The sequence below is a fragment of the Rhipicephalus sanguineus genome, chromosome 4 (assembly GCF_013339695.2).
Source record: "Rhipicephalus sanguineus isolate Rsan-2018 chromosome 4, BIME_Rsan_1.4, whole genome shotgun sequence".
NCBI classification, from domain to species: domain Eukaryota; kingdom Metazoa; phylum Arthropoda; class Arachnida; order Ixodida; family Ixodidae; genus Rhipicephalus; species Rhipicephalus sanguineus.
Window position 1 is genome coordinate 10,082,818 of NC_051179.1, and position 26,246 is coordinate 10,109,063.

Sequence of the window (26,246 nt, forward strand, 5' to 3'; positions counted from 1 at the left end):
GTACTGCTCTCAACCATGAATCTTAACTAGCTTGTCTATTTTGATGTTTTTGAAGAGTGCATTATAAAATGGTGTCAAAGTACAGGAAATCTTTCAGCATAAAAGTAAGGCACAAAGCGCTAATACAAAGACAAATCCTGATGAGTACATAACTTGAGCATTGCACATTTAAAAAACGAAAACAAAAAAAATTACATGAGGAGGGCATGAAGAGTGAATGGCTAAGCATGTGTTAGACTTGATCATACACAGTACAATAGCATGATTCAACAGTAATAAGTTCTCCTGAGCTAAAGTATGTGAATTATGGATAAAGTGTCTTCCTCCCCCATGTAACTTAAAATAATGCGTGAATAATAAATTGTTTTTCATGACAATTAGTCTGGCTTTAATACCTTTGCTCATGAGTGTACGCACAATGGTTCTGATACATGAACTTGTTTGTGAGCTTACTCAAATGCAGAGGACACTGACCATGCATGCTGTAAAAAGTAGCACAGATACTTACTACACTCGAGTTCATCAGACCCATCCCTGCACTGGTAGTGGCCATCACACCGGTGGCTTCTTGCAATGCACTCTCCAGTCCTGCACTGAAATTGTTCAGCTGTGCAGCCTGCAAGTACACAAGAAATTGCAAACGTTTCCAGTTTGCACTGAACAGGGAATTCCTTTGGCCTCCCGAAGAAGCCGATCCTTTTACTTACAATTTTCTTCGTCACTTCCATCAGAGCAATCCTTGTGACGATTACACTTTCCAGAAAGCCTTATGCATTGACCAGATTTGCACTTGAACTCATCAGCTCGGCAAGCATCAGACACTAAGTAAAAAAAAAAGTTATTTATCCATACAGGTAATACACAAATTTATGCTACTCATTTGCTTAAGAAAAGCAACATTTCATCATAAAAAGCAGAAATTTTCAACTGATTAATATAATGTATGCGATGATGCATCATGCATTGCAGGGCTGCCTTCAGTGTGTGACATAGCAAGGGCTAAGTGCACTAGCGCTGAAGCGGTCAGCTAATACAAGAGGACCTACGATCCCTTAGATTCATCTCATGAACATAGCTCTAAAAAAGCATTTCAATTACGCTGTGCTGTCAATAGAAATGTTTGTTGACTACATTGAAACACAATCGCAAGATATGTGTATTTATGCAGCAGCGGAAATCCAAGAAATTTCACTTGTGTTCATGGAGGTAATCTCTGCAACACTTTTCCAAGTAATCATCGAATGACCTCGCTATGCGAGCCAATTGCCTCATGAATTGATTGCCACAAGAACTTTATAAGTCTCAAGCACAATATGTCAAGTAACAGGAATTTGTTGCCCTCTCTTTTGTCCCAATGAGCGCTCTGGAAGCTAAATGGGGGATGACAGAGGGGCAAGAAGCTACGTCAGCATGCATCGTGGCCTTCAACATGTTCTCGCGACCATCGAATCAGCCAATTGCCATATCTTTCTCCGACAACGGAGTCGGGACCATTGATGATGTAATTTTCCGAGAGAAGAGAGTGATTCTAACAGTACGAGATGTGTCGTAAATTCTGTGCCATGTGCAGTGCTATAATATTTGGTTCACAAGCTCAGTTTTTTTACTATGTTCAGAAAGTGCTGCGAGGCCTCCTTAAAATTATGTTTGAAAATGCAGTCCCCGCTGGTTCCAAGTGGTATTGCCTATGGCTTACTGCAGCATGAAGTTACTGCATTCAAACAGCATTCAAACAGCATTCTCTTAACTGAGGGGTACTCTCAACATATTTGAAAGCTTGACCTGATTTCAGTCGCGTTTGCTTGCAAATGCGACTTGAAAGAAGTCTTGTAAATTGTATTTCAACAGACCACAAGGAAACAATGAACAAGTATTGCCAATTAGTCTTTGCTAAAAAAGAACCTCTGCATATGCAGAGTATATTACTAGTACATACCACAATTAGCTTCATCAGAGAAGTCTGGGCAGTCCACTCGGTCATCGCACTTTCTGCTAATGTCAATGCATCGCCCATCACCACACCTGAACTGAGAGGCAGGGCAACCTGGAACTAAGCCGACGTACAGCAGGCTTAGTCTTATTACATGCAGTAGCGAAATGTACAGGTTTTGGAGAGTATCCAGAACTTTAAAGGGCATATATATGAAAGTATTGAAGTGTTAGTACTGTGTGCAGCAGCTTTCGTGCAAATAACTTTCTCATGCTTGTGCAAAGAATAGATTGATAGGTTTTGACCAACACATTGACTAATCACAAAACTGAATGCCCCAAAACTGAGACTATGAAAAAAATGCCCTAGTAGAGTGCATGATTGGGGTGTAAAATAGGGAAAAACAAAAAAAAGAACCTAGTGGTCATGCCCTATGTGCATAAGTTACCTCACAGCCTCAAGAATGTTGCGGGTAGGTACGGAGTGCAGGTGGTTTTTTTCTGCTTCGGGCAAATTAAGTTTTATTTGCCCGGCTCTCGAAAAGTGGGTTATTGGAAAGGACAGGCAACTAGCGTCTGTGTGCAATGTTATCACGTTAACAAGTTAACAAGTGCGTTAACTGCAAGATGAACATTGTTTATCGTTTTATACTGTCATGTGGCCGAGTTCACATAGGGCCAAGAAGCCACTGTATCCACGTGAGGTTAAAGGAGCATCAGTTGTCTTTGAAAAATAATAAGTTTTGCATGTCTCAAGTCATTGCAGCCAGTGCAAATGCTCACCCTCTTTTAGGTCAAACTAAGATTTATAACAAAGACGTCCATGAGGTTGGGTGTTGAGGCAGCACAAATCGATAGGAAGGGTGACTGGTGCATAAGCCAGCCTTTATTTGCACTAGCATCGCAGGGAACTGCATATCTTGAGAGTACCCATTGCTAACGTTTGCTTTGTAACACATTTGCTACATTTTCATTTCTTGCTTGTTCCAGGTGTTGATATGCAACCTTTATATCATTAGTGAATTCAGTTGAGAGTCGGCGCTCGTCCTGTATTCAATGTTCCTTCCATTTCACCTCCATTACCTTGCACTGTTCCTTTTCGTAATGCAAGCGTATCGACTCGCCCAGCTTTCCATCCTTGTGCAGTATAGCAAGTCGGCAGCAGAAGAGACCTCTTTAGGAGCTCTTGGCAAGGCATGTTATACACAGTTATAGTACTAGGTGCTTTTGTACACCGAGTAACAAGACTTGGAAGGTCACTAATTTTAAATATAATGAATGAGGAGATGAAAAAAGAATTGCTGTATGGCCCAGAAAGGGTTATATCTGCATAAGCATGACAGTACTCTGAAGACAATCTGTCAAGAAGAAAAGGCTGGATAACACATCGAAACTAAGATGTTACCCAAAATATGTCTGTGGGAAACCTTAAGCAAGGTGTTAATCTAAGACGGGACAGTGCTTTCAGCATCTTTGAAAGTGTACTCTGCTACATTTTCTACCATGCTGGGCCATCAGCTTAGAGTTTGTGTAGGTAACTTGATACAATTTGCACAATGTTTAAAAAGAAAAAGCCCATCCCATACAAAGATTAAGAGAAATGAATACGCCACCATAATTGGCCCAGGTTACCTTCTAAAAGAGGCTGAAAAATGAAAGTTGATAATGAAATCGTAGCATGAAGCTGCATCTATAAGTGTTTCTCAGGAAAGGAGACAACTATTCGAAAACTCTGTTAAGGGAGCTGAATCTGGCAATATGGCTTCTTCAGAACTGTTTCTCAGCCAACTTCACTAATCAGTAGACAGCACAATGACAAATTGAAAATTGAAATTAAGGGAGCATGAAGCAAATCAAGAATTTGAATTGATTTTACCAGCGACTACGTGCCACATTCTACATTCAGGTGAACGCCAACTTTCCGTTTTGGGAATACGTCCCTCGACCTCAAGCCTTCTCACAGAACTTATTTACATAATCATTAGCAACACGCTGATAAGTTAATGGTGATAAGGTAATGGTGCACTCGAGGTTAAAGTGAGTTCACAAATTTAGATGTGGGATGTCTGTGCTTAGTGCCCCCAATGTAGATTTGTATTCAGCGCTGACAATGACTACTTCCAAAGCCCTAGGTGGAAAGCTTTTCCTTTACATGAGCCTACTCACATGTTTGACTAATGATCTTGCATTTGCACAACAGATCTTAATTAAGCATTAAAAATATTGCAGAGGTAAGGATGTGTCAGTAATTTGGAAATGCATTGAAAAAGTTTGCATTATTTATAGAACCAATACAGGCTTTTAGATGATGACTACATTAAAAAATGAAAAAGGGAACAGCAGACAGACCATAAAGAAGACGTACATGCATATGAAACTCAATTTAAATAAGTGATAACCGTGCTTGAGTTACTTCGTTAAAGTGGAAAGTTTGTAAAATCGAGAAAAAAAATTTTCAGTCCTTCAAGATATAAAACTGTAAAGTAGCGACATCTGAAAGCTACCGCAGCATTTCATTTGACCCTAACACCCGCCTGTGTGTGAGAAGGGTAGCCTGGACATGGAGCCTCCCATGTGCGGGCTATGCAGTCCAGGTAGACTGTCACGTGAAGCTATTACAGACTGCCAATATGTAAAGACAAGGAGAATGAATTTCACTGACTGTGCGAGGAGGCACAGCAACAAATTTGCAAGGAGATAAGTGCCATCTGTCTCGTAAACCATTAAATGACAAAAGTAACCACCATGTTCCTATGGGAGCATTTACAGGGACAACAAATCTGCACCGCCCTTAGCGCCATTTGGTATGTAAGAGCGCTGCCGACAGCTAGGTCCATTGTTGCTTCCATGGGCGCAGCCTGCAGCCTCGTCAAAATAAAGCTAGTGTCGTGACTAGTGTGGCTAGATGTTTTAGAGCCATAGCATTACAGCACACATCCAAACAATAGGAGTCCGCATCAAAATTCGAAATTCTTGCATTTCTTACTCATTTATTTTCAGAAAAACTTGGTTAAATCGGGTTCAGTACCAAGATAGCTTCGTTAATTCAAGTTGTTGGCAACATTGAACACTGTGTACCTGCCGAGGAATGTAAATCTCTTCGTTAGATTGGGAAATTCATAAAATTGGGTTTCGTAAGATCGAATATGGATTGGTAACTGAATTTTTTCTTGTCCCTATGAGCAATTCTGCTCAAAAAGCCTACAGATTCACAATTATCTCCCCCCACTTTCTTCAACACACCACAAGTATATATGGACCACTAAAGATGAAGAGAAAAACAACAACCCGACACCATCACAATACAAATACACCATGCAGTCAATATGTCAAGCAGTAATCAACTAGGCCAAACATGAAATTAAGTTACTGTGGCAAATGTAAACGTGTACAGTCTAACTGTACAGTCGAGGGATCACAGAAAAGTTCTATATATATAGTTAATTCATTATACGAGATCCTTTATATATAGAAAATATATTCAGGGGGATTTGACATTGACAACTGCTCGATATACACAATAATTCGTTATATGTGGGTTCGATCGTACAGTTATTTCAAAGCACTAGGTGGGAGACACTGCGTCACTAGCGATTTGAATGAGAGGAGGTCTAAAGAAGGCTCACCGGGACAGTTGTGCTCATCAGAATGGTCCCTACAATCAGGCGTGCGGTCACATTGTCTAGATTTATCGATGCAGGCTCCGTCACCACACCTGAATTCATTGGCCTTGCAGCCTGTATACAGCAAATAACAGTTAATTCATTTAAAGCAGTCATTCACAATGCATTTCATAATGCTATGAAGAGCTTTTGCTAAGAATTCTTAACTGCACTGCCAACATACATGTAAATGAATAGCTAGTAAACTTGAGTTAAATGCAGAATAGAAAATGTCCAAAAGCTTTAGGTGTTAAGAAAAAAACATTACGCTTGAAATAAAATTACAAGGCAAGATATGCAACTAACAGCAACACAGTTTCAGCTATGTAGAGCCCAGTGTTTACATCACTGACTGTATAAGGGTCAAACTTCGAAATTCAGTCTCGAGATCATTACTACTAGTACATGCACAGAGAGAAAAAGAAGAAAGCACAGTAATGTTGTGCATTTGAAAACTCTGGTCTAAACCACTGCAGCCCAGCCTTACTACACTGATAGAACTCCAGTCTACTAAGAATAAATAGTGTGTATGGAGATAAGGTAAGGAACATGCAAGACAAGACTGAAAAGAAAAAAACAATTGGGTATATATTCTTTGATGACATTGTGAATGAGCAAAAATCTTCGTCAGTTCTTAATCTGATCGCATGCTTTTAGCCTAAAGAATAACTAAACTGTTCAAAATAAAGAGATATCTGAACAGCTTATACTAATGATGAAAGCAGATATTTTACCAGTATAGCAAGTGATAGTGAAACCATAATAGGTATTACTAAATGTGTGTACTTTTCTGATCAGTGCTGGCACACAGTTGTAAGATTTCCAAATTTTAAAGCAAGAGTTATCGCATCACCTAAGCGCACTGATTGCACCTAAGCATTTTCTGGATCCTGTGGAGTAATGCACGATTTGAGCATATGCAACCTGATGCTTCTGGCTCTTTCACGAACATTTGCCATGGTATACGCATTATACATAAATATACCGGTCAGCCCAGTCACTAGTTTCGATTTAATGGCCACTGATCATGCTCACTGTTGTAGTCCTTTGAGAACACGAGTCTGCCTAATAAAAAAATTCCATTATTCGTTCCTTCAGATAGTGTTCCTCCTTTATGTCAATATGCTGTGAATGAAAAGATTTGATGAAATGCTTTTTATTACAATGAGCATTTTACAAGCAGAGCAAGTATGAGACTTAAGGAAATATCTTTTAAAATGATAAGCAGTTAAAAGTGATGATAATGTTTTGAAACTAAGAGGATAGAAACATCCAACTTTCAGTGCATAGCATTTTTTTGGTGTAAGTTGGCTTGTGCTATGGGTTTGCCTTAACAGCAACGTTGGAATCTACTATGTAAACAACTCTAGAAGTGACATCGTAAGAAAAGAATTTCATAAAAAAATGCCACATGCAACGCGGTGGATACCTGCTGGAACCTGGTGGTTTTATATTGCATCAGAGTGTCATGTGCTTGCATGTACATCATGCTAGGCACACAAAACTTTGTGCGCTCTCTGGAGACACCTGTCCCCTACGTCTCACACATCTGACACTCCTTTCCTCATTCTTCTCTTTTTGTCCTTTCAATGGCCTAATGTAGCCTAATTGGTGGGATGCTCCGTTGCTGAATGTGGGGCCCCCAGTTCAATAACCACCATTGCCAAAGAGTACAAGTATGACAGAGTTCAAATGCATGAACGTAGATTGTGCTAAAGGTTCTGCAGCGAACAAAATAAACTAAGCAACATGAAAATGGCTTCGAACACTAGTGGCACCAAGGCAATGAAGGTTATGCGTTAAAAGAATTGAAGTTGCATACTACAGTTCCTTTCATCGGCATAGTCCCGGCAGTCAGCAGTTCCATCACATTTCCTGCGGACATCAATGCAGCTTCCATCTCCACAGCGAAACTCGTTGTCCTTGCAGGCTGAAAATTTCCCAAAAGATATAAAGCAGTAGAGTTATTGCTCATATTTTATAAAATACTACTGCAGGCTAAGGCCAGCTGCCTGCAGTGAAAAAATGCAAATGTAATTTAAATGCTGCTTGCTCTTTCTTCAGCACAGGTAAACATTGTTACAAAAAAAGTCAGTTTCGCCGCAAGGGCGAAGCAATGAATGCGATGGCAAGAAACTGAAATGTCACGCGAAGAACCAGAAGCAGCTAGATACTTGCAGTGCACTGCTGAAGCACAAAGGAGGACGCCCTGAAAGAACGCACAGGCATGCACAGGGCAAGCGTGAACTAACAACCGTCACAGTTGTTGCGTCTATGTGCTAGAGCAATGCGCTGCAAGTGTCGACAATGTAGAAGCATACGCTCTTAGATATTTCTTCTTTTCAACTGCGACGCGGGGAGAGACTCCCTGCGTCTCCTGGCACACGGGGAGTTGGAAGTTGTGCCCGGTGTGTTTTTTTCTTTCCCTCCACATCACGAGTGGGTACAGAAAATGGCCACTTTGTTGTGCGCGTCTCAAGGACAGTTTTCAATTGAAAGAAAATTAGGAGCGTTGTGTGATAGAAAACACGCTCACGCTCCTCCGAGATTTGCTTACCACCGGCGGTACATGGTGTATATAAATAGCTCGCCGTTATTTCGCCGGCGCATACATGGCGTGTGGCTGAGTTGTCTAACGCAGTGAGCTGGGGAGCGAGGGGTTGCTGGTTCGAATCCGCGGTCGGGTACTTCAGAATTTTTTTCTTCTGCTTTATTTTTCTTTGTGCCTTTTTTATATATATACATATATATACATATCCAGGGCATGACTGCGACGGCAAAACTACATATAAAAATACATATAAAAATACATACAATAAAAATACATACCGCAGGACCCAAGCAGAATATGCACATTTGTTTTATATAGCGATACAAGCACAAAATAATGGCTTAACAGCAGAGCTAGAGAACGGTTGGGAAGCAGCTGTTCACTGCCAGTTGACAGCACTCACCACAACTGGTTTCATCTGAGTAGTCTCTGCAGTCAGCAGTGCCATCACATCGTCTTCGGCCTTCAATGCATTTGCCATCTCCACAGCGAAATTCACTGTCTTGGCATTCTAAAACAAGAAGTGACCACATCTTTCACTGTTTTTGGATACTTGGATAACTAGAAAGATTAATTTTGCCCAACGTGAAAGAACATGCGCACACATGCAAAAGTATGCAGAAACCTTGTCAGCAGTTTATTACACTGAGCAGCTAAGTTCATTATTACTTTAACAAGGGCTTTTATACTCAACAACGAAAAATTGAACATACAGAAAAGATGCTTACCACAGTTGGCTTCATCCGAAAAATCGTAACAGTCGACACGTCTGTCGCACTTCTTTTGTATATCGATGCACTTCCCATTACCACATTTAAACTCATTTTCTTTGCAATCTGAATGGGAAAGGCAAGATTTGGAAGCACATTAAAGGTCATTTTAATTTAGTTTTAAGCACAAATTGCAGATTAAACACGAAATAATTGTGTTGACTGCATGTTGATGCAGCTGAATTATGTAACGTTGAAAGGTCAGTTTCAAGCCTTTCAAGCTGTATACATATATACACACTCAACACTCAATTCACACCAACCCCCCATTACAATACAAGGGTAAGATAGAAGCATGGGACGGAGGCCCAGTAGAATAGTTCCCATGAAAGGGCAACGTCCTCCCACATTACAACGAGAGGTGCCTGTACTAAACATTTTGTTACAGACAACATCCATACGTGAAGCCAGCTTCCTACAGTGTGCAGCAAGATCAGTGATGTTTTCAAAGGTAACTGACTGCTTTTCTTTTGGAATGGGATTCGCAAAACAAAGAAATACTGCAAGAGCCGCCTGCTCAACACTGCATCCCTGTTTCAAGATGAAACTGAACAGTAGTGAAGCCAAGCTCAAAAGGAAGAAACACTGACAGTTCAGCCATGTTACAGTCCCACACAATACGCGAGAAAACAAGATTATGCGGGGTTGTTGAGCTACACTTGCAACCTTTTAGCCAAAGAAAGAGATCGTACATTAATTAGATTAGTACATACTTTAAAAATATGTGGCTCATACTGAAGAGTTCTGTGAAAGAAGTGACCGAAATTGGTCAACAAGGCAAGTGCAACCATGGGCAGATTGTTGGTGCTCCACTAAAATGTATACAGACTGATAAACACCGTTTTCCTCAATTCATTGGTCAGTCAACACAAAACTTCATTCCGCATTCTTAGTATTGCTCTCTTTAAAAAGGAAAAGCCGGAAAAATTCTCCAATAGGCAATGCAGTTGTGGTGCAACAAACAAGAGTAATGGTTTTTGGACACTATTAATGAATGAGCAAAAAAGCACAAGTACCACAAAGGCACAGGAACAAGCCAGTAAAGTTGCAATGTTCATCACTTTTGAACCATTGCATTATGTATAGGAAGTACAATATTTTCTAAATTTCGGGGTTTTACGTGCTAGAAGCCTGATATGATTACAGGGCAGGGGGACTGCCCATTATGGCATGCCACACGGCCACCTGGGGGGGGTCTTTAATGCACTCCTAAATCTGTACTGCCATAAAGAATTCAAATACGAACAAGCTAGCAGTAACTAAAATACACTTTCATATTTTGTTTTTGTTCACATGGTAAATGACTGCATCGGTTCACCTTTCACACTCAGCATGAGATTTAAACAATCTTTTGCAATTGCATTATCACCGATGCTAGATTGTGCTCTTGAGTTATAGCTTGCACAAGCTGTGCCATTTTCTAATTTCACATTCACGTCTAGTTTGTCCAGGTCTACACAAGGGTGTTTTTGCATTTTGCCCCATTGATATGCGGCAATGGCAATTGTATCCTCATCCTTGTGCCACGGTTATGCTGCACAAGAATAATTTGCAGCAGTTCTTGCATTCACATTCACTGTTTCTTCACCTTTGATACTGCAATAAGTGCTTCATTTCCCGGCATATTTGAAAGAAATGAATATCTTACAAGTTCAAACAGAACTGATGAATCAAAAACGATTCAAATTCTCTGAAAATTCACTTTGTAAATGAGATGTTGGTCATTTGCACCCCTCAACCAGAGACTTGTACGCCTGAATAATTAGAGTAGAACTGTTTTCAACAGACCACGTTATTTTGAAAATGGGCATTGGCTGATCTAGCCATAGCACCACATTATGTAGTATGATCATGTAGAACTTTAACCACGATTCAATCACAGACATATGCAGGCACAGCAAGTGTTCTTGTGGAAGGTTTTTTTTTTAATTCAGCAGGCATATATTGCTTGCCTTTTATAACCTCATTGGTAGTTGCATATGCAACTTCAGTGTGTTTGACATTTCACTCCAGGATGGATGACATGCCTGTGAACTGTACTCTTCTTATACATACCATAAGAACACAACTAAGTCGTTACAACTGAATTACAGGGATAACATTGAGCTGAAGAAGAGGGGACACACATTAATTTGATAAAGTCACATCCTTACTTTTCTATTAATGTTTTATCTAAAAAATGTGGGCAGCTTGCACTAATGGTGCAAGGCTAGATTAACAGCGGAGCTTGTGGCCGGACTAGATTATTAGTAAGGTATTAATTAGTGCACATTACATTAGGATGACATTCATTAGTATGATCTTAATTAGCAAGGTCTTAATCAACATGTAGTTAATTAGCCTGCATATAATTATAAAGATATTCATTTGCATGGTCTTAATTAGCATGACCTTAGTCAGCAAGGTCTCAATTATCATGATCCTAATTAGCAGGATCTTAATTAGCAAGGTCCTCCCTGCGCTGCTTCAAGGATGCATTTGTACCAACTAGCCCAATTTTCTATCCCGTTTCTCTTTCGTTTATCTGTTCTGTGCTTCTCTTGTTTTCTTCAGAAGCCACAAGCATTGAAGAAATGCCTACATTGCACATCCATTGTGTCAACCTCAATGGGTGTGCTGGCCACAGGTCTTATCTGCCAAATTACATACTAGGCGATGCAGAAAGAGCTCAGCTTGCACTAGTGACGGAAGGCTGGAACCAACAGCTGATCTCGAGCTAGTGTTCAACCTAGCTTTTTGTAAGTTTTTGCTAGTAGTACTAAGCCCGGTTAGGCTTGGCTATGCTCCAGTTTCGGTTGGTTTCTCACACTGCGCAGCACGTCACGTGGTTTTGGCAGGAACATGCCACGTGACTAGTTGTTACGTGATGTGATTTTGGTCACGTGACTAGGCGTTACGTATTCCTTGGCGGGAACATGTCACGTGATCTTAGTCATGCGATCAGCTGTTACATATGTTACATGGTGATATTTAGTCACGTGAATGGTTGTTACGTGATTTTAGTAACGTGACTAGCTGTTAGGTGGTTTTGGGGGGAACATGTCACGTGACTATATTTAGGCGATGTTACGTGATTTATAGCCAAGTGACTAGATGCTTCATGATTTTAGTCACGTGGTTAGTTACGTAATGTTACGTGATATTAGTCACATGACTAGTTACGTGATTTGCGTAACATTCTCCCATCGTAGTTAGTGCATTCCACGGCCGGACAAATCTGTGCATGTGTGGGAGCGAAATAAGCAGAAGATGAGGACAAAGCGAGCGCGTGCCGGTTCATTTCTGTTTGCCTTACCCGGTGCAAAGAAAAGCTTTAACAGCTCGGCTGTTAAAAAGTCCCTCAACAGTTCTGCCACAAGGAGGATGAATTGTATTTAAATTAAATACTGGAATTCATAGTGCCCCTTCAGTATAGAAAATGAGTCGAGAAAAAATACTGCAACATTTACCATGCATTGTTTGAGCAATATTTGCATGTATGCAGTACAGTATATGACCTTCAGCTCACCGACAGTTCCAGGTTTCAACATATGTAGAGCACATGTGCAGTGGGCCACAAAAATCTGCAGTACAAGGCTGCACTCAAAGGCATTTTTGAATGTGTGCTCTGCTGCGATATAGCTCACAAGGCTGCTGCACACTGAACTTGAACATAATATGTACAGAGGCTTGACGGAGGGCCTTTTACAAACTGTGTCCCATGAACTTTTGTGGATGACTGTATTTCCTAATAGCACTCAATATATTGCACATATTTTAAAGCCATATATTAAAGAAACATGGTATATTCGATCTCTTAATTCCCTGCGTAAACGTACCATGTAAGAATGAAAGCAAATTGAAAGCAGGAGCATACCACAGTGCTCATCAGATCCATTGCGGCAATCATACTCTCCATCAGACATGAGATGGATCAATGCATCCGTTCTCAAGACAGAAAAAGCCCGACACATTGCAAAGGTTCTGAGAGTGAGACGCCTCGTCATCCAGTTATGCTAAGTTTGCAAGCGGCACGTGCACTCCATGCTATCCAGCATGCTCAACAGCAAAAGCAGCAAACAATGCAACTACAGTAGACTCTCAGTAAACTGAATACGGAACTGCCCCCAATACGACTGGTTTCATACTTGGTTCTGCACCCCTACTCCTCTCTCAGTAAATGGAACTCCTGTTAAATAGAACACATTTTCCTGTTCCCTTCAGGTTTCGTTTAACGAGAGCCTACTGTACAGCAGAGGAGTGTGCAAACTTAAAAGCAAAGGCAGTGCTACAATGTGATGTAAATTAACCTTAACAGCTGTCAAGGCCTGATTACACAGAAACCACGGGAATTTTTAATGCTCATGTTTGTAGAAAACGAGATTGCAACAGGGAAGTTATTCGAATAGCCCTGCCATGCATAATACCAGTGGGGTGCAAGTAACTATGTGAGGTTTAGTCACTTACAGTAAGTTTTCATATCAAGTGAAAAACCAGGCAATGTAATGCTTTCCACTATAAGCTTAGATTGCAAAGCACTCCGATCACTGTAGATGAAGCACCATTTTCATTTTGTTTTATTACCTTCATTACCTCTAATAAAAAGGGTAATAAGTAGGGGTGTCCAAATATTCGAAATTTCGAATATTTTTCGAATAGTGTTTGCTACTCGATTCGATTCACACTGGAATTTTATTATTCGAACTATTCGAACTTCCCAAAAACAAATACAGTCAACGTCCAACTGAAAATGCCTCCTTCAGATTTTTAATATGCTTCACCTCATTACAATCTCGTATTGCGGCAAAGCTACCTTTCAAGCTCCGTTACGGTCGAACATAGCCAAGACACAGTCAACGTCCGATTAGAAGTGGTCCCTAGATTTTCAATATGCTTCACCTCATCATACCTCCGCTTTGCGGCAAAGCTGCCTTTCAAGCTCCGCTACGGTCGAACTTTGCCAAGACACAGTCAACGTCCGGTTGAAAGTGATCCCTAAATTTTCAATATGCTTCACCTCATCACACCCCGGTATTGCGCAAAGCTGCCTTTCAAGCTCCGTTACAGTCGAACTTTGCCAAGAGACAGTCAACGCCCGATTAGAAGTGGTCCCTAGATTTTCGATATGCTTTACCTCATCACACCCCGGTACTGCGGCAAAGCTGCCTTTCGAGCTCCGTTACAGTCGAACTTCGCCAAGAGACAGTAACGTCCGATTAGAAGTGGTCCCTAGGTTTTCAATATGCTTTACCTCATCACACCCCGGTATTGCGGTATTGCGGCAAAGCTGCCTTTCGAGCTCCGCTACGGTCGCAAATGTATTAACTGGAGAAAACGCTGGTTCCAACATGGAGATGAAAGATCTGGCAGAGGTGGGGGCTCAATTAGTGCTGTGTTGGGCCTGAAATTTGGGCAGGCAGTCCGAAAAATCGGAAGCCGAAGCTTTTTAGCACCCAAAATTTCAGATGTTCTTATATATCAACGTCTACGAGGCAGATTTGGAACTCCAGACTTGAAGGGAGCACACCCTTGTTCGCCACATCAGTTGGGCTTCCACAGAAGTTGAAAGAGGAGGAGAGGATGAGGAAATGGCATCTTTGCCTATCATGTGTAAAGTGTTGTCGGCAACACTTTGGTTGCACCAAATCATTTACATAAATAGAATTTGGCCTCTACATTGCCTCAGTCTTGATAAGTCAACTATGAAACACCACCCCGCCAGTGCTTCATCAACCTAACGAAAAGAAAGGCTCATGTTGCTATCTCATAAGAGTATGCTTAGGAATCCTCTCTAACTTTTTTTTTTCTGCAATTTCGCTTCGAAGTATTTGAAAAATATTTTAGAAATATTCGAGAAATATTCGAAAAATATTAGATTCGATTCGCACTCACACTTCAATATTCGAATTCGCTTCGCACCCAAAATTTTGCTATTCGCACAGCTCTAGTAATAAGAGTACTGGAATAATTAGGGTTTAAACTACCCAAGGGTTCAACATAAAAAATAGCGTTGAAGCCATTCACCACAGGGAGCGGTAACATTTCTTGATGTTTAATTGACTGTAGCAATTGACTTTCTGAATACAGAGTTTGCAGCAAGATCATAAGTGGGCTTTACTGTTTGTGCATGCACACAAGTAGCAGTAGCATGCATGAAGAAAAGCAACGCATAGCAGCGACGTACCACAGTGCTCATCAGATCCATCACCACAATCGTACTCGCCGTCACAGACGAATGATGGAGTAATGCAATCACCATTGTGACACCGAAAGGCTGGCGAATTGCACGGCTCCCGTATAGAAATCATACGTTTATCTACAAAAAATTGTGCCATGTTTGCAAGCTTCACATGCCATCCATGCTCTCCAATGCACATTCCAAGAAATAGAAGCTCACCACTGTGCAACATGCAGGCTAGATAAAGTGCTATTTTCATTTTGTTTTATTACCTTAAAGGGGCCCTGCAACACTTTTTTAAGTAGCCATGGAACAGCTTCATTAAAGAAGCTTATTTCCTCACGAATCCACCGCCGCAAAAATTTTTAGAATCCTTCCAGTACGAGCGGAGTAGCAAAGATTTGTCACCCACTGCAATTGCTTTCTCTCTTCTCATCCTGACGAAAGCACTGGAAGCTAAGCAGGGAGGGGTGACACGGGGGAAGCAGGTATGTCCCGCATGCCTCGTGACCTTGAGCACTTTCTTTCTTTTCTTCGAACGCACAACGTACTTTCAGTGCGCGCGAGCGGGCGGGCGGGCGGGCAGGCGGGCGGGCAAGTGACAGCCTCCCGCAGCGGCCGCAGTAACTACCGAGCGCGCCATTTTCAAATCAGCCAATGGCATGGCCAGTGGCAGTGACGCCGTAAGCGTCATTTCTGTCCAGAGAAGAGGAAGCGCTTTTTAGCTGACTGAGAATTTATTATAAATCCCAGGCCGCGTGCTGTGCTATAATGTTTGGCTTGCGTGTTCTCGGAAGCTTCGACTACCGATCGGCAGAGTTTTCTGACCATGCTGAAAAAGTGTTAGCAGGGGCCCCCTTTAAATACCTCTAATAAAAAGGGTAATAACAGTAATAATTAGGCTTTAAAGTACCTAAGGCTTCAACATAACAGTAATCAGTGTTGAAGACATTTACCACAGGGAGTGGTAACATTTCTTGATGTCTAATTGACTGCAGCAATTGATTTTCCTAATACAGAGTTTGCAGCAAGATCATAAGTGGACTTCACTCTTTGCGCATGCACACAAGTAGCAGTAGCATGCATGAAGAAAAGCAACGCATAGCAGCGACATACCACAGCGCTCATCAGATCCATCACCACAATCATATTCGCCATCACAGACGAATGATGAATTAATGCACTCGCCACTGTGACACCGAAAGTTTGACGAATTGCACAGCTCCCGTGTAGAAACCATATGTTTATCTACAAAAAATTGTGCCATGTTTGCAAGCTTCACATGCCATCCATGCTCTCCAATGCACATTCCAAGAAATAGAAGCTCACCACTGTGCAACATGCAGGCTAGCAAGCAATTTCAAAATATTCATAAAAATATTGTAGATTGCTTTTAAAGCTTGTACAAGGAGTATGGGAGAGTTAAAATTGTGAAATGTTTATCAAATGCCAAGGTCTACACATTCTGATGATGAAATGAAAGCATATTTGTTGAAAACATTGAAATGAGCGGGAACCAAGAAATAAAGAGGGGGAAAAAAAAAAAGACCGCTGTGCGGTCTGCATAAACCTTGGTGCAGTCGTAATTTGTTAGAATATCAACAAGGAACAAAACAAAGTGAAATAAAAAACGTACGACAATTTTCTTCATCTGAAGAATCCCTACATTCTGAACGTCCATTGCAACGAAAGTGATCAGGCAAACATGTACCATCTCGGCACTGAAATTCACGTTCCTTACATGCTGAAAAAGAAAATTTTTAAATAAAAACACTTTGCATGAATGTGAAATTCCAGTGTACCTATCAGACAAGCACTAGGGCATGCAGCATACAGGCCAAGGCAAGTAAAAAAGAGCAATAGCTATTGCCAAATGGTATGCTTGGTTTCACAAAAGAATTGAATAAAGTTGCTGTAAGAAAGGAAGTTCTTAAAACAACTGCATAAAATTTTCACATATGCTTACTACAGAATAAAATTTCACCTTTAGACTGTAATGAGAAGGCAAAGAAAATGCAAAATGCTATATACAATCATGTCTTACAGTTTTCTACAACTGCTTAACTGACATGACGGTTAGGACAATTAAGACCGTTTGTTTTTAATTATGTAATTGGATGTCAGGGACTAGCAGCAGTTTCTTGACAAGGCTCTAAACATGCACTTGGTCATGCGTCCATGTTTGCATGGGCAGTCTGTGCATACTACATGCACAAGGCTAGGCTTGTATTTCTGTGAAAAAAAAATGTAGAGATGCAGTGATAACTGAAGCACGCGTATGCATGCCCGAGTCTGTTCCATTGAGAAACCTACGTTTAGTGTCCCCGACGCAATTGTCTTCGTCATCACCGTCTGGGCAGTCCTTGACTCTGTTGCACTTCTGGCGTGAATCAATGCAGTGTCCAGACATGCACTTGTACTCGTGAGACTGACACACGTGCCCATCTTAAAAGAGCATACAAGACATCGTGAACGTTAATACTTACACTTTTTGCTGACTATGGAAAACACCGAATCTTATCCAATATTAAAAATTGGTAGGCATGTGGACAATGACAGCATCTTGGGCTACAGCCAAGCTAAGTGAACAAGAAAGTAGCATAAATGGTTATATTTTTCCCAAACGTGGGAGAGACCTCTTCACTTCAATAGGCACATCATGTTACTTAAACTGCCTCATCTTAATGCACTCATACTGTTAGAAGCACTGCGAGTGCAGCAAAACTTGCTGCCAATATGGGTGGTGATGTTACTGGCTAGTAGCATAGCGCAGGAAGACAAGGACAAAGAAGAAGTATGAGACAAACAAGCGCTAACTTTCAACAGCTTGTGTTCGTCTCGTACTTCTTTGTCCTTGTATCTTCCCGCGCTATGCTACTAGCCAGTTTACGATGAACCAACAAGCCCATATTGGTACCCTTGTCGGTGATGTTACATTAATTTCTTCTCAGAGACTCTTGAAAGAGTGTGTGCTATCCTCAAAGGGACCACCAACATTATCATAGATGCTGCCTTAAATGTAATGCAAAGGCTTAATTAGCATCAAATTAAATTGCCCAGCTTTAGTCCTGTTCCCCAGGGCAACTTTGTATCGAATTTGCTTTGAATAAAGCAAACCAAACAAGCAAGTGGCTCCGAATCATCGGCATATATGCAGCATTTATGGCGGCTTTATTTATGACCAGGAATGTGTGGCATGAAACCATAAGCACAAGACACCAACACAAAAAAAAATGAATAAATGCTATTCCTCTTGTGTCACTGCGCTTCCTGCGACTGCCTCCTCATACCATGGAATTCGTGGTAACTTGCCCACGTCTCAGTCCCCCCCCCCCACCCCCCCACCCCCCCCAAAAAAAGACACCAGAAAAACTATTCAAACCAATGAGCTTACTGCCACATGACAGCTCATCTTCTCCGTTAGGGCAATCCGAGACTCCATCACACCTTCGAGAGATGCTTAGACAGCCACCACCTTGGCATCGTATTTGGTCAGCCCTGCAGCTGTGAGCTGAAATTGAATAAAACCACAATAGAAAGCTTGTTGAATTTTAACTTCCATTACCAAAGCAAGACAATTTGCATCAAAAGCTCACCACACTGGCTCTCATCGGATCCATCTGGACAGTCCCTGCGCCCATCACAACGAGCACGTTCAGGGACACACGTGCCACTATGGCATCGGAATTCACTAGGCCTGCAGACGCCAGCTGCAAAATGAGAAGATTATGTGAGCACCAGCACCACTAAAAAAGAAGTGGTGAATGCAGACAAGTGAAGCCTACTATGCTCAGTGACCATTGAATTGAGAAGAAACTGCACACACAAAATTGCACTGGACCTGCCCTTTTGGCTGTGGGACCACACTAGTGAAAGAAGTCCAGATGCTGCTGTCGTGATGTCATTTCCACGACATCACAACACAACGTTACCTTGGCAGCAGTGATAAATCATGAACATGTCACTTTCGCAAAGCTGATGGGAGGTGGTCAATGGCTAAAGTGTCTAGCACCTTCAGCATGTTGTAATGATAACGTGCAAGTTCTATTAACTGTAAAAAGTCGGCAGCATGTTTGCATATTTTTAGCATTCAGGATGCTTTTAAATGCCAAAAACAGCATGATGTCTTATGCAAAGAGGAAAAAATAGGCTAAGCTTGAGGAACAGCTATTGTTGAACATATGGTTGCCAGCTGCATTTGTCAAGGAGTAGCTTGGCATAATGGAGTGGTTCCTGGAACAAGCAACAATGAGAAGCTGCTGTTCAGACACTCAAGATTCTGTAGCTTGAAGCTTTCTTCCAAAAACAGCACGGTGGACTCGCATCTACTGACATTGTATTTCAGACCTGTGTATGGTGGGGAAAATGGCAAGTCATCTGACCAAGTTGCACCATAACGGTCTTTCACTCAAATTCGATCACTTCATTATGAGCCATTTCCATCTGACGTAACAGAGCAGCCACCTTTACTGTACTCCTACTGCACTCTGTTTCAATATTGCCTAGATTGGGGCCTTGGAATTTGATAATGAATATCTCAAATTACACGCAATTTTTTTTATTTTTCTATAAAAATAGGGATGCCATGTATTGAGACACCTTACAACTTCTTCATGCAAGCAACTGCCCCAAATTTGACAATACAAAAGTGAACCAATTTTTAACAAGAACTTGTTGCTGGGAAAGTTGTGAGTACAGTGCAGACCACTTATAACGTAACCGCATATAGTGCAGGACCGGTTATAATGCGGTCTTTTTCGACTCCCGTTTACCCTCCCATAGAACCGCATGTATACGCATACCGCTTATTGTGCAGTCTCCCAAGATGAAATACCGTTTATAATGCGGTAGCGAGTGCGGTTCTCAAAGGAGGTACGCCGCTGGGGAGGGAGCGACGAGGTCGTTACGAAGGGCGAGGGCACGCACAGTAAACGAACGAGGGGCGGAGGGAGGAAAAAGACCGCGGCAGCGCTGTGCGGGCTCGCCGAGTGGGGAAGGATGGTGGTTGCCTAGGCGACGGAGTAGCCTTTGCACCGGCGGCGGCAAGGCTCCGCGGCCGCTCGCCGGCAGTGCGTTCCGCGTGGAACGCACGATCGCGTCCTTATCAAGTGCGCTTTAAAGTAAGTTTCCTGTCGGGAAAAGCGCCGTCGTTATCACACTTGCTACAGATATCGCGTTCGCTACCTCGTCCGCGAATTGAAAAGTTTTGCGGCTTCATGACGCGAGCTTTCGCCTTTTCTGCCAGTGCGCGGACTTAAACGAGCTTGGCGGGCTTTTGTCGCCGTTGATCTCCCGGCCGCGAACACGAAACTTCGTATCACGCGCGCTGTTCTTGGGTTAGTACTTGAGTGCGATCTTTTCGACGCCCGATCTTCATGTTGTCTTGGACAAACTTCCCGCGACAATATGCTGAACCGCCGGCTAGGCCTAATCAGCGTTGGTTGCTTTTCGGTAGCGGCCGCGGGCGATAAAAGTTGCGGTTTGGTGCGGAATCAACGAAACTTTTTGCGATGGCTGCACTTGAAGGGAAGGGAATCATATCGTTAATGAAAACGAGGGCATGGTCGGCACATGCAACTCTCGAATGGTGGTTCCGGATTCGATTGCAATGTCTTGGACATCGCGCGCGCGCCCGTGAAATCGAACGATCGGTACCGTTCAGCACGTGAAATTTCGGTCGCGATTCGACATGGTTTCTGTGTAATGCGCATACCTCGAGGTGGCCTGAAACGTAGTCGGCGAATTTCCGCGATGGCACTTTGTTTTGTTTGCTTTTTTCCCCCGTGTTCATTTCGTTGGCAATGCGGGTCTTTGGCGGTTAATTTTTGAATATTCGGATATTTAAGTGGTTGTAAGCGCCCCAAATCGCATATGTCGATTATCGGACACGCGAGGCGACATGCTCAACACGTTTTGCGCAAGTGCAGCCTTTGGAGAAGGTTGTTTTGGTTATAGTGCGGTACCGCTTATAGTGCGGATATTCGCGACTCCGGCGACTTACGTTATAAGCGGTCTATACTGTACATAACATCTTGATTTTTGCACTAAGAAAGACCAACACATGAGAGATGACAGGACAGGTGCTACGAACAGCTGGTTTATTACAATGGTTGCAATGAAATATATGGCACAGCGATGTGCAGATGAATCGAGCGCATTTCAAGACAACACCACCTATCAGGCTAAGGCTAAGGACATGTTTCATCAAAAAACCTAATCTCGCTCTTATACAGGCAGATGGATGTGTCGCTAACACAATCAGTTCCTTTCTTCTTTATATTGTATGCCTCCAACAGTTCACGGGCCGATTTGTTCCGGCTTCTAGCTAGAATCTTGGCTTCACGAAATATCTGTTCACACGTGCATTTTCAGCAGTGGGACGAAAGATGGGCCCCGTCAGCTTTCTTTAGATTTTGCGCATGCTCCCTTAACCGGTCATAAAGGCAGCGGCCTGTTTGCCCTTTGTATGACTTTCCACAAGACAACGGTATGTCGTACACCACTCCTTGCACACACTGCACAAAGGGCGAGGCATGCTTCTTTGAGCATCCTTTCTTCTTGCTTCCCACCTTTGTTGTGCGAGGGCAAAACTGTGCGAGCTTGCTTGGCGCCGATAAAACAAGCGGGACCCTCATGCCTATTGGCAACCTTTTTCAGGTTATGAAAAGCCTTGTGTACATATGGCACAACTTCAGGTTTTTTCCCCCTGTCCCCACATCCACTGTTTTCCACTTGGCACTCTTCAGTTTTCTAAGTAAGGCTTCAGCCACTGCAGTTAGCCTGATAAGTGGTGTTGTCTTGATATGCGCTCTGTTCGTCTACGCATTACTGTGCTAAATATTTCATTGCAACCATTGCAATAAGCCAGTCGTTAGTAGCACCTGTCCTGTCTTCTCCCATGTGCTCGTCTTTCTTAGCACAAATATCAAGTTAACTTTTGTCAGTCAGTCTTCAATGCAGCTTTAGAAGGGGCAAAGCATTTCCGTCTCGATGTAGGGTTCTTTCAAGATTACGACAGGTACGTTACTGTCAGCCTATTTACTAAAAATCTATTGTCTAAAAAAAGCCCAATATATATTTTGACTGACGTGAAGGCTCATACAAGGGTCTGACCTACATCTTAAGCTAAATAGTTGAAAATAGTTCCCATAATTTTGAAAAAAAGAGCATTTACCCAGCCTAATTGCAGCTAGTCCATGCAAAATCTTAAATATGGTTGTGCAAAGCTTCAAAGACGCACGCTTATCTTGTGCCTTTTACTAGCAGAGTGTTTATAGAATTTCTGCGCATCTTGAAGTGAGCATACACTTAGAACCTTAAAGAGCACCTGTTCTCTTTCCACCTTTCTGTCCTCTTCTCCCAAAGAACCTCTACAATTGTGCTGTCGAACAGCCCAAGCAGTCGTGACAGCAGTAGTGGCAGTAGTGTTGCGACAGTGTAGTGACAGCAGTAGTGTTGACGTCTAATCTAGCCATGTGTACATTACCCGCACGTGTAAAAAAATCAATTCATTATGAAAAATTTAAAAGATGCTGAAGCTTCCCATTACATAGTGAAACACAACAGCATGATCAAGTCCTGTTCGCTTCTCATCCACTTGCCATGCTTTACTTCTCGGTGGACAGCTCAAACATGCCATGAGAATAGGAGTGTGTGCGCATGACATCGGTGATTGTAAACTCTCCTAGGATGCCTTCTGCAACTACAGTTGCAAGGTGCCCACTAGCACCCCGTAATTTATTTTGCGAAGTGGTGAGGTACCCACTATGCATCCATAAGGCAATATGTGCACCTACACAGCTGCGCACTTTGTTGATGCTGTGGCTGATGATGATTAATTACGGCTAAAGGCTTTGTAATGGGTGGGCCTTTATACCACTCACTCATTGCACAATTCACATGGTGCAATGGCTGGTGCAATTCTACGCTTCTGCTATGGAATATTACATATCTGTTGACATGACTCTTCACCCTACCTGATGCCTCTGTAGGTTTTTTTCCTGAAGCAGTTTCAAGCATTGCCATGGCTCCGAGGTAGAATACTCTACTGCTATGCAGAAGGGTTTGGTTCTGGCTCAAGCCGCTAGTTTTTATTCTTTGCATATATTGGAATTTTTCGTTCGTGGACAATGCTGCCGTCACCATAATTTCTGCCACATGGGCCATTTAGCATCACGTTAAAACAGCACTAACTTTTTTGGTACAAAAAGGATTCCTATGTTAGCCATTCTAGGCCAGGAAAATTACACCAACATGTCCCTCCATAGTGTCAGTGACACACTTCTTCAACATTGCAACAAAAAAAAAAGTGTCCCGTACTTGAGAGGTATGGTCACTAAAAAAAAAAAGATTAGCAGCACAAGCGACCACTGGCTTGTGCCAATCTTTTCTGCGATCGCTATACATAGCATCTTAAGTTATCTCTGTTTGCCACTGCCTTCTCTTGGCACTCTACAGAAAAGAAAAAAAAATCCTGCAAGTCAATATACTGTGCTTTTATGAAATTTTTAAAAAAGTACTCTATTTGGGGGAATTCAATGTGTTATAAGTATCATGATTATGAAACTGCACAATGAAAGGACACATAACACAGACAAAGAAGATGATACGAAGACAAGCACCGGTATAAGTAAATAACCTATACATCCAAGGCCACCTTCAACACTTTAAACAGTTTGACCAACCAGCATGCTACTTTTTGAGTGACTTCAAAGCAAGCTTGCCTATACAGTTCATTCCCAAAAGCTTACGAAGACTTGAGCTTGCCTGATCACAATGCAAAACTTGTTCATTTTACATGCAAGTATGCCACTGTGCTCAAAGGCTATGTTTCACTAATCCCACATATATGGATAATTTATATTAATAGGGATGACATACAGATCACATGATATAGGGATATGTTCTGAAGCCACCAAGGCAAGCGGAGCCAGTCAGCCCCCAGGCACTTACGACAATCAAGTTCATCACTCCTATCCTGGCAGTCATGGTAGCCATCGCAGCGCCTTTCCATCTTGATGCAATTGCCATTGCCACACCTAAATTGCCCCTGCCGGCATGCTGCAGTATGAATGGTGAGAACTTAAACTGGTAGCATTGCCAGCAAAAAAAGAACAACAGCTGCAGTTGGGAGCTTCAATGCCAGGCAAAACCAAATAGACTGAAGCAGGTAGCAGAAAGCAACTCAATGCAGCAGAACACTACAAAAGCACAGCACCTACGTCACACAGAGCAGCACTGCTAGACTTGTGATGAAACCGCGTGTCTAGGAGGGCTTACAAAGGAATAAAGAAAGCATCTGTGAACTTAACTTTATGCTATGGCAATTAGTAATGAATTATGGGAACTCAAATGAAATATAGAAAGCCGGATATTTTAAACATGTACATATATTTTTTAGCATGAATCTACAAAGCAAACTACAAAATAAACCAGAGGTGTAGCAAGCAAGAATCTTTTCTTTGGTGGGGTGAGTTCACCCCCTTTTATGTATGCACGTGCATATGTATGTGTATATGTAAGAAATTAAAATTGTAGGGGGGGAGAGAAGGTTGTACCCCTCAAACCCACCTTTCTGGCTATGCCAATGATGGAAACTCACAGGTATCTAAGGAAGAACGCTTAGTTGTAAAAAAATTTGTCCTGGTCAGGAGTTTAAACCTGGAACCAATGCCTCTCTGGGGCAGTCAATAATACCCCCACTAGCCAGGGGGGGGGGGGGTAGCTCATTGCAGCACAAGAGTGAATTAATTGACAGTTCGAAGCAGTATCACGGAATATGCTCCACAGAACAGATTAACAATGCTTCAAGGTGGTTATTAATTCCCCCCAACCCCCCTGACTGCTAGGATGGTACAATGATCATCCCGGAAAGGCACTAGTCCCATTTTCGAATTTCAGAGAAAGATAAACTTTGTCAAATAACAGGATTTCTTTCCGACAAACCCGCATGGGTTTTTCTTGGTAACTTTGCGCCACAAAACTGATGACTTTTTCCCCATCCCTGAATATTCCTCCAGTCTGCACGTTTCTGCAGAACTGACTTTCCATATGTTAAACATGTTCATACAAAACAGCATTGGTTAAAAGATGTTTCGTTTTTCCGTGTTTTTGAATCTTGGCATGCTATAGTGGAACTTAGAGGCCCTTGCGCAGAGGAGAGACTACCACTGCTGACGCTCGTAGAACAATCTTTACACTGGTGAAGCATGAATCCTCTAAATGACCGAAACTCAATGCTAGACTGCAATAAAGTACCAGACTTTTTTTCCGTATGATGTGCTCAGACTGAAAGGCAATGCCGATGGACTCACATGCAGAAACAACTGTAGTGAAAAGTTCGACGAAAATTTGTCAGGCAAGGGTGATACACTGTCAAAATAAAATAGGTACTCTCCTTGCTCAAAAGGAAATAAACATGACATTTATTTCCTTTTGAACAAGACAAATCCCTCTTCAGGAACAACTGTGTTTAACGTATAACATTCACAGCTAACCAAAACATTGTTGTGGTACGTCTCTTTATGTGGGCGGCACGTCTTCATGCGAGGTCAACCGTGACAGCACATTAAAGAAGTACTCCAGCATGTCGCACTGCACACTGCTCACTACTTCACTATGCAAAGAGCGAATTGGAAGCATGCAGAATGGCACTTACAACGTTTAGAACTACTATATTTGTATTTTTTAGAGTTGACTATTTCATTCTAAAAAGACAGGGCGTGCAAACACGGACACAAGAAAGAAGTCAGGACACCACAAACGCCGTGGTGTCCTGACTATTTCAAAGACCTAACTTTTCAATAATGGGTATTAATATGCATGTGCCTTGAACTTTTTGGACTTTGGTACAGTACCACTTCAGGCAGTGATCATGGATACTAATGCACAACTTTCAAGCAGTTCTTGCAGGTAGAGATACTACATTCTTAGCTCCCCAGCATGGTCTAGTTCTGAGCTTAGCTTGTGCAAGCAGAAAATATTTATATATGCAAGGTTGCAATGCTAGCTGCCCGGATGCTGATGTTTCTAGTGAGATATCCTTGGCTTTAAGTAAAATGAGTAAGATGTATATACGTACAAATAGTAGCACAGTAGCTTGGAAACGTTATTGCACAAGTTCCTCACAATGATCGAATGAAACGAACTAAGCATATATCGGGCGATGATGCTGCACC

The 26,246-nt window shown here is 42.1% G+C and overlaps 1 protein-coding gene across 1 annotated transcript in view; it reads right to left on the bottom strand.

Moving 5' to 3' along the window:
* The window catches only part of LOC119389360 (basement membrane-specific heparan sulfate proteoglycan core protein-like), a gene marked incomplete in the record, with an annotated part of 213,331 nt that overhangs the window by 137,651 nt on the left and 49,434 nt on the right, over positions 1-26,246 (bottom strand). The window contains 14 exon segments of the mRNA XM_049414410.1: positions 509-616; positions 708-821; positions 1,937-2,050; positions 5,556-5,666; positions 7,414-7,521; positions 8,546-8,653; positions 8,871-8,978; positions 15,076-15,207; positions 16,186-16,317; positions 16,706-16,813; positions 17,383-17,514; positions 18,464-18,580; positions 18,666-18,779; positions 24,022-24,129. Of these exon segments, the coding sequence (XP_049270367.1) occupies positions 509-616; positions 708-821; positions 1,937-2,050; positions 5,556-5,666; positions 7,414-7,521; positions 8,546-8,653; positions 8,871-8,978; positions 15,076-15,207; positions 16,186-16,317; positions 16,706-16,813; positions 17,383-17,514; positions 18,464-18,580; positions 18,666-18,779; positions 24,022-24,129 (1,614 nt within the window).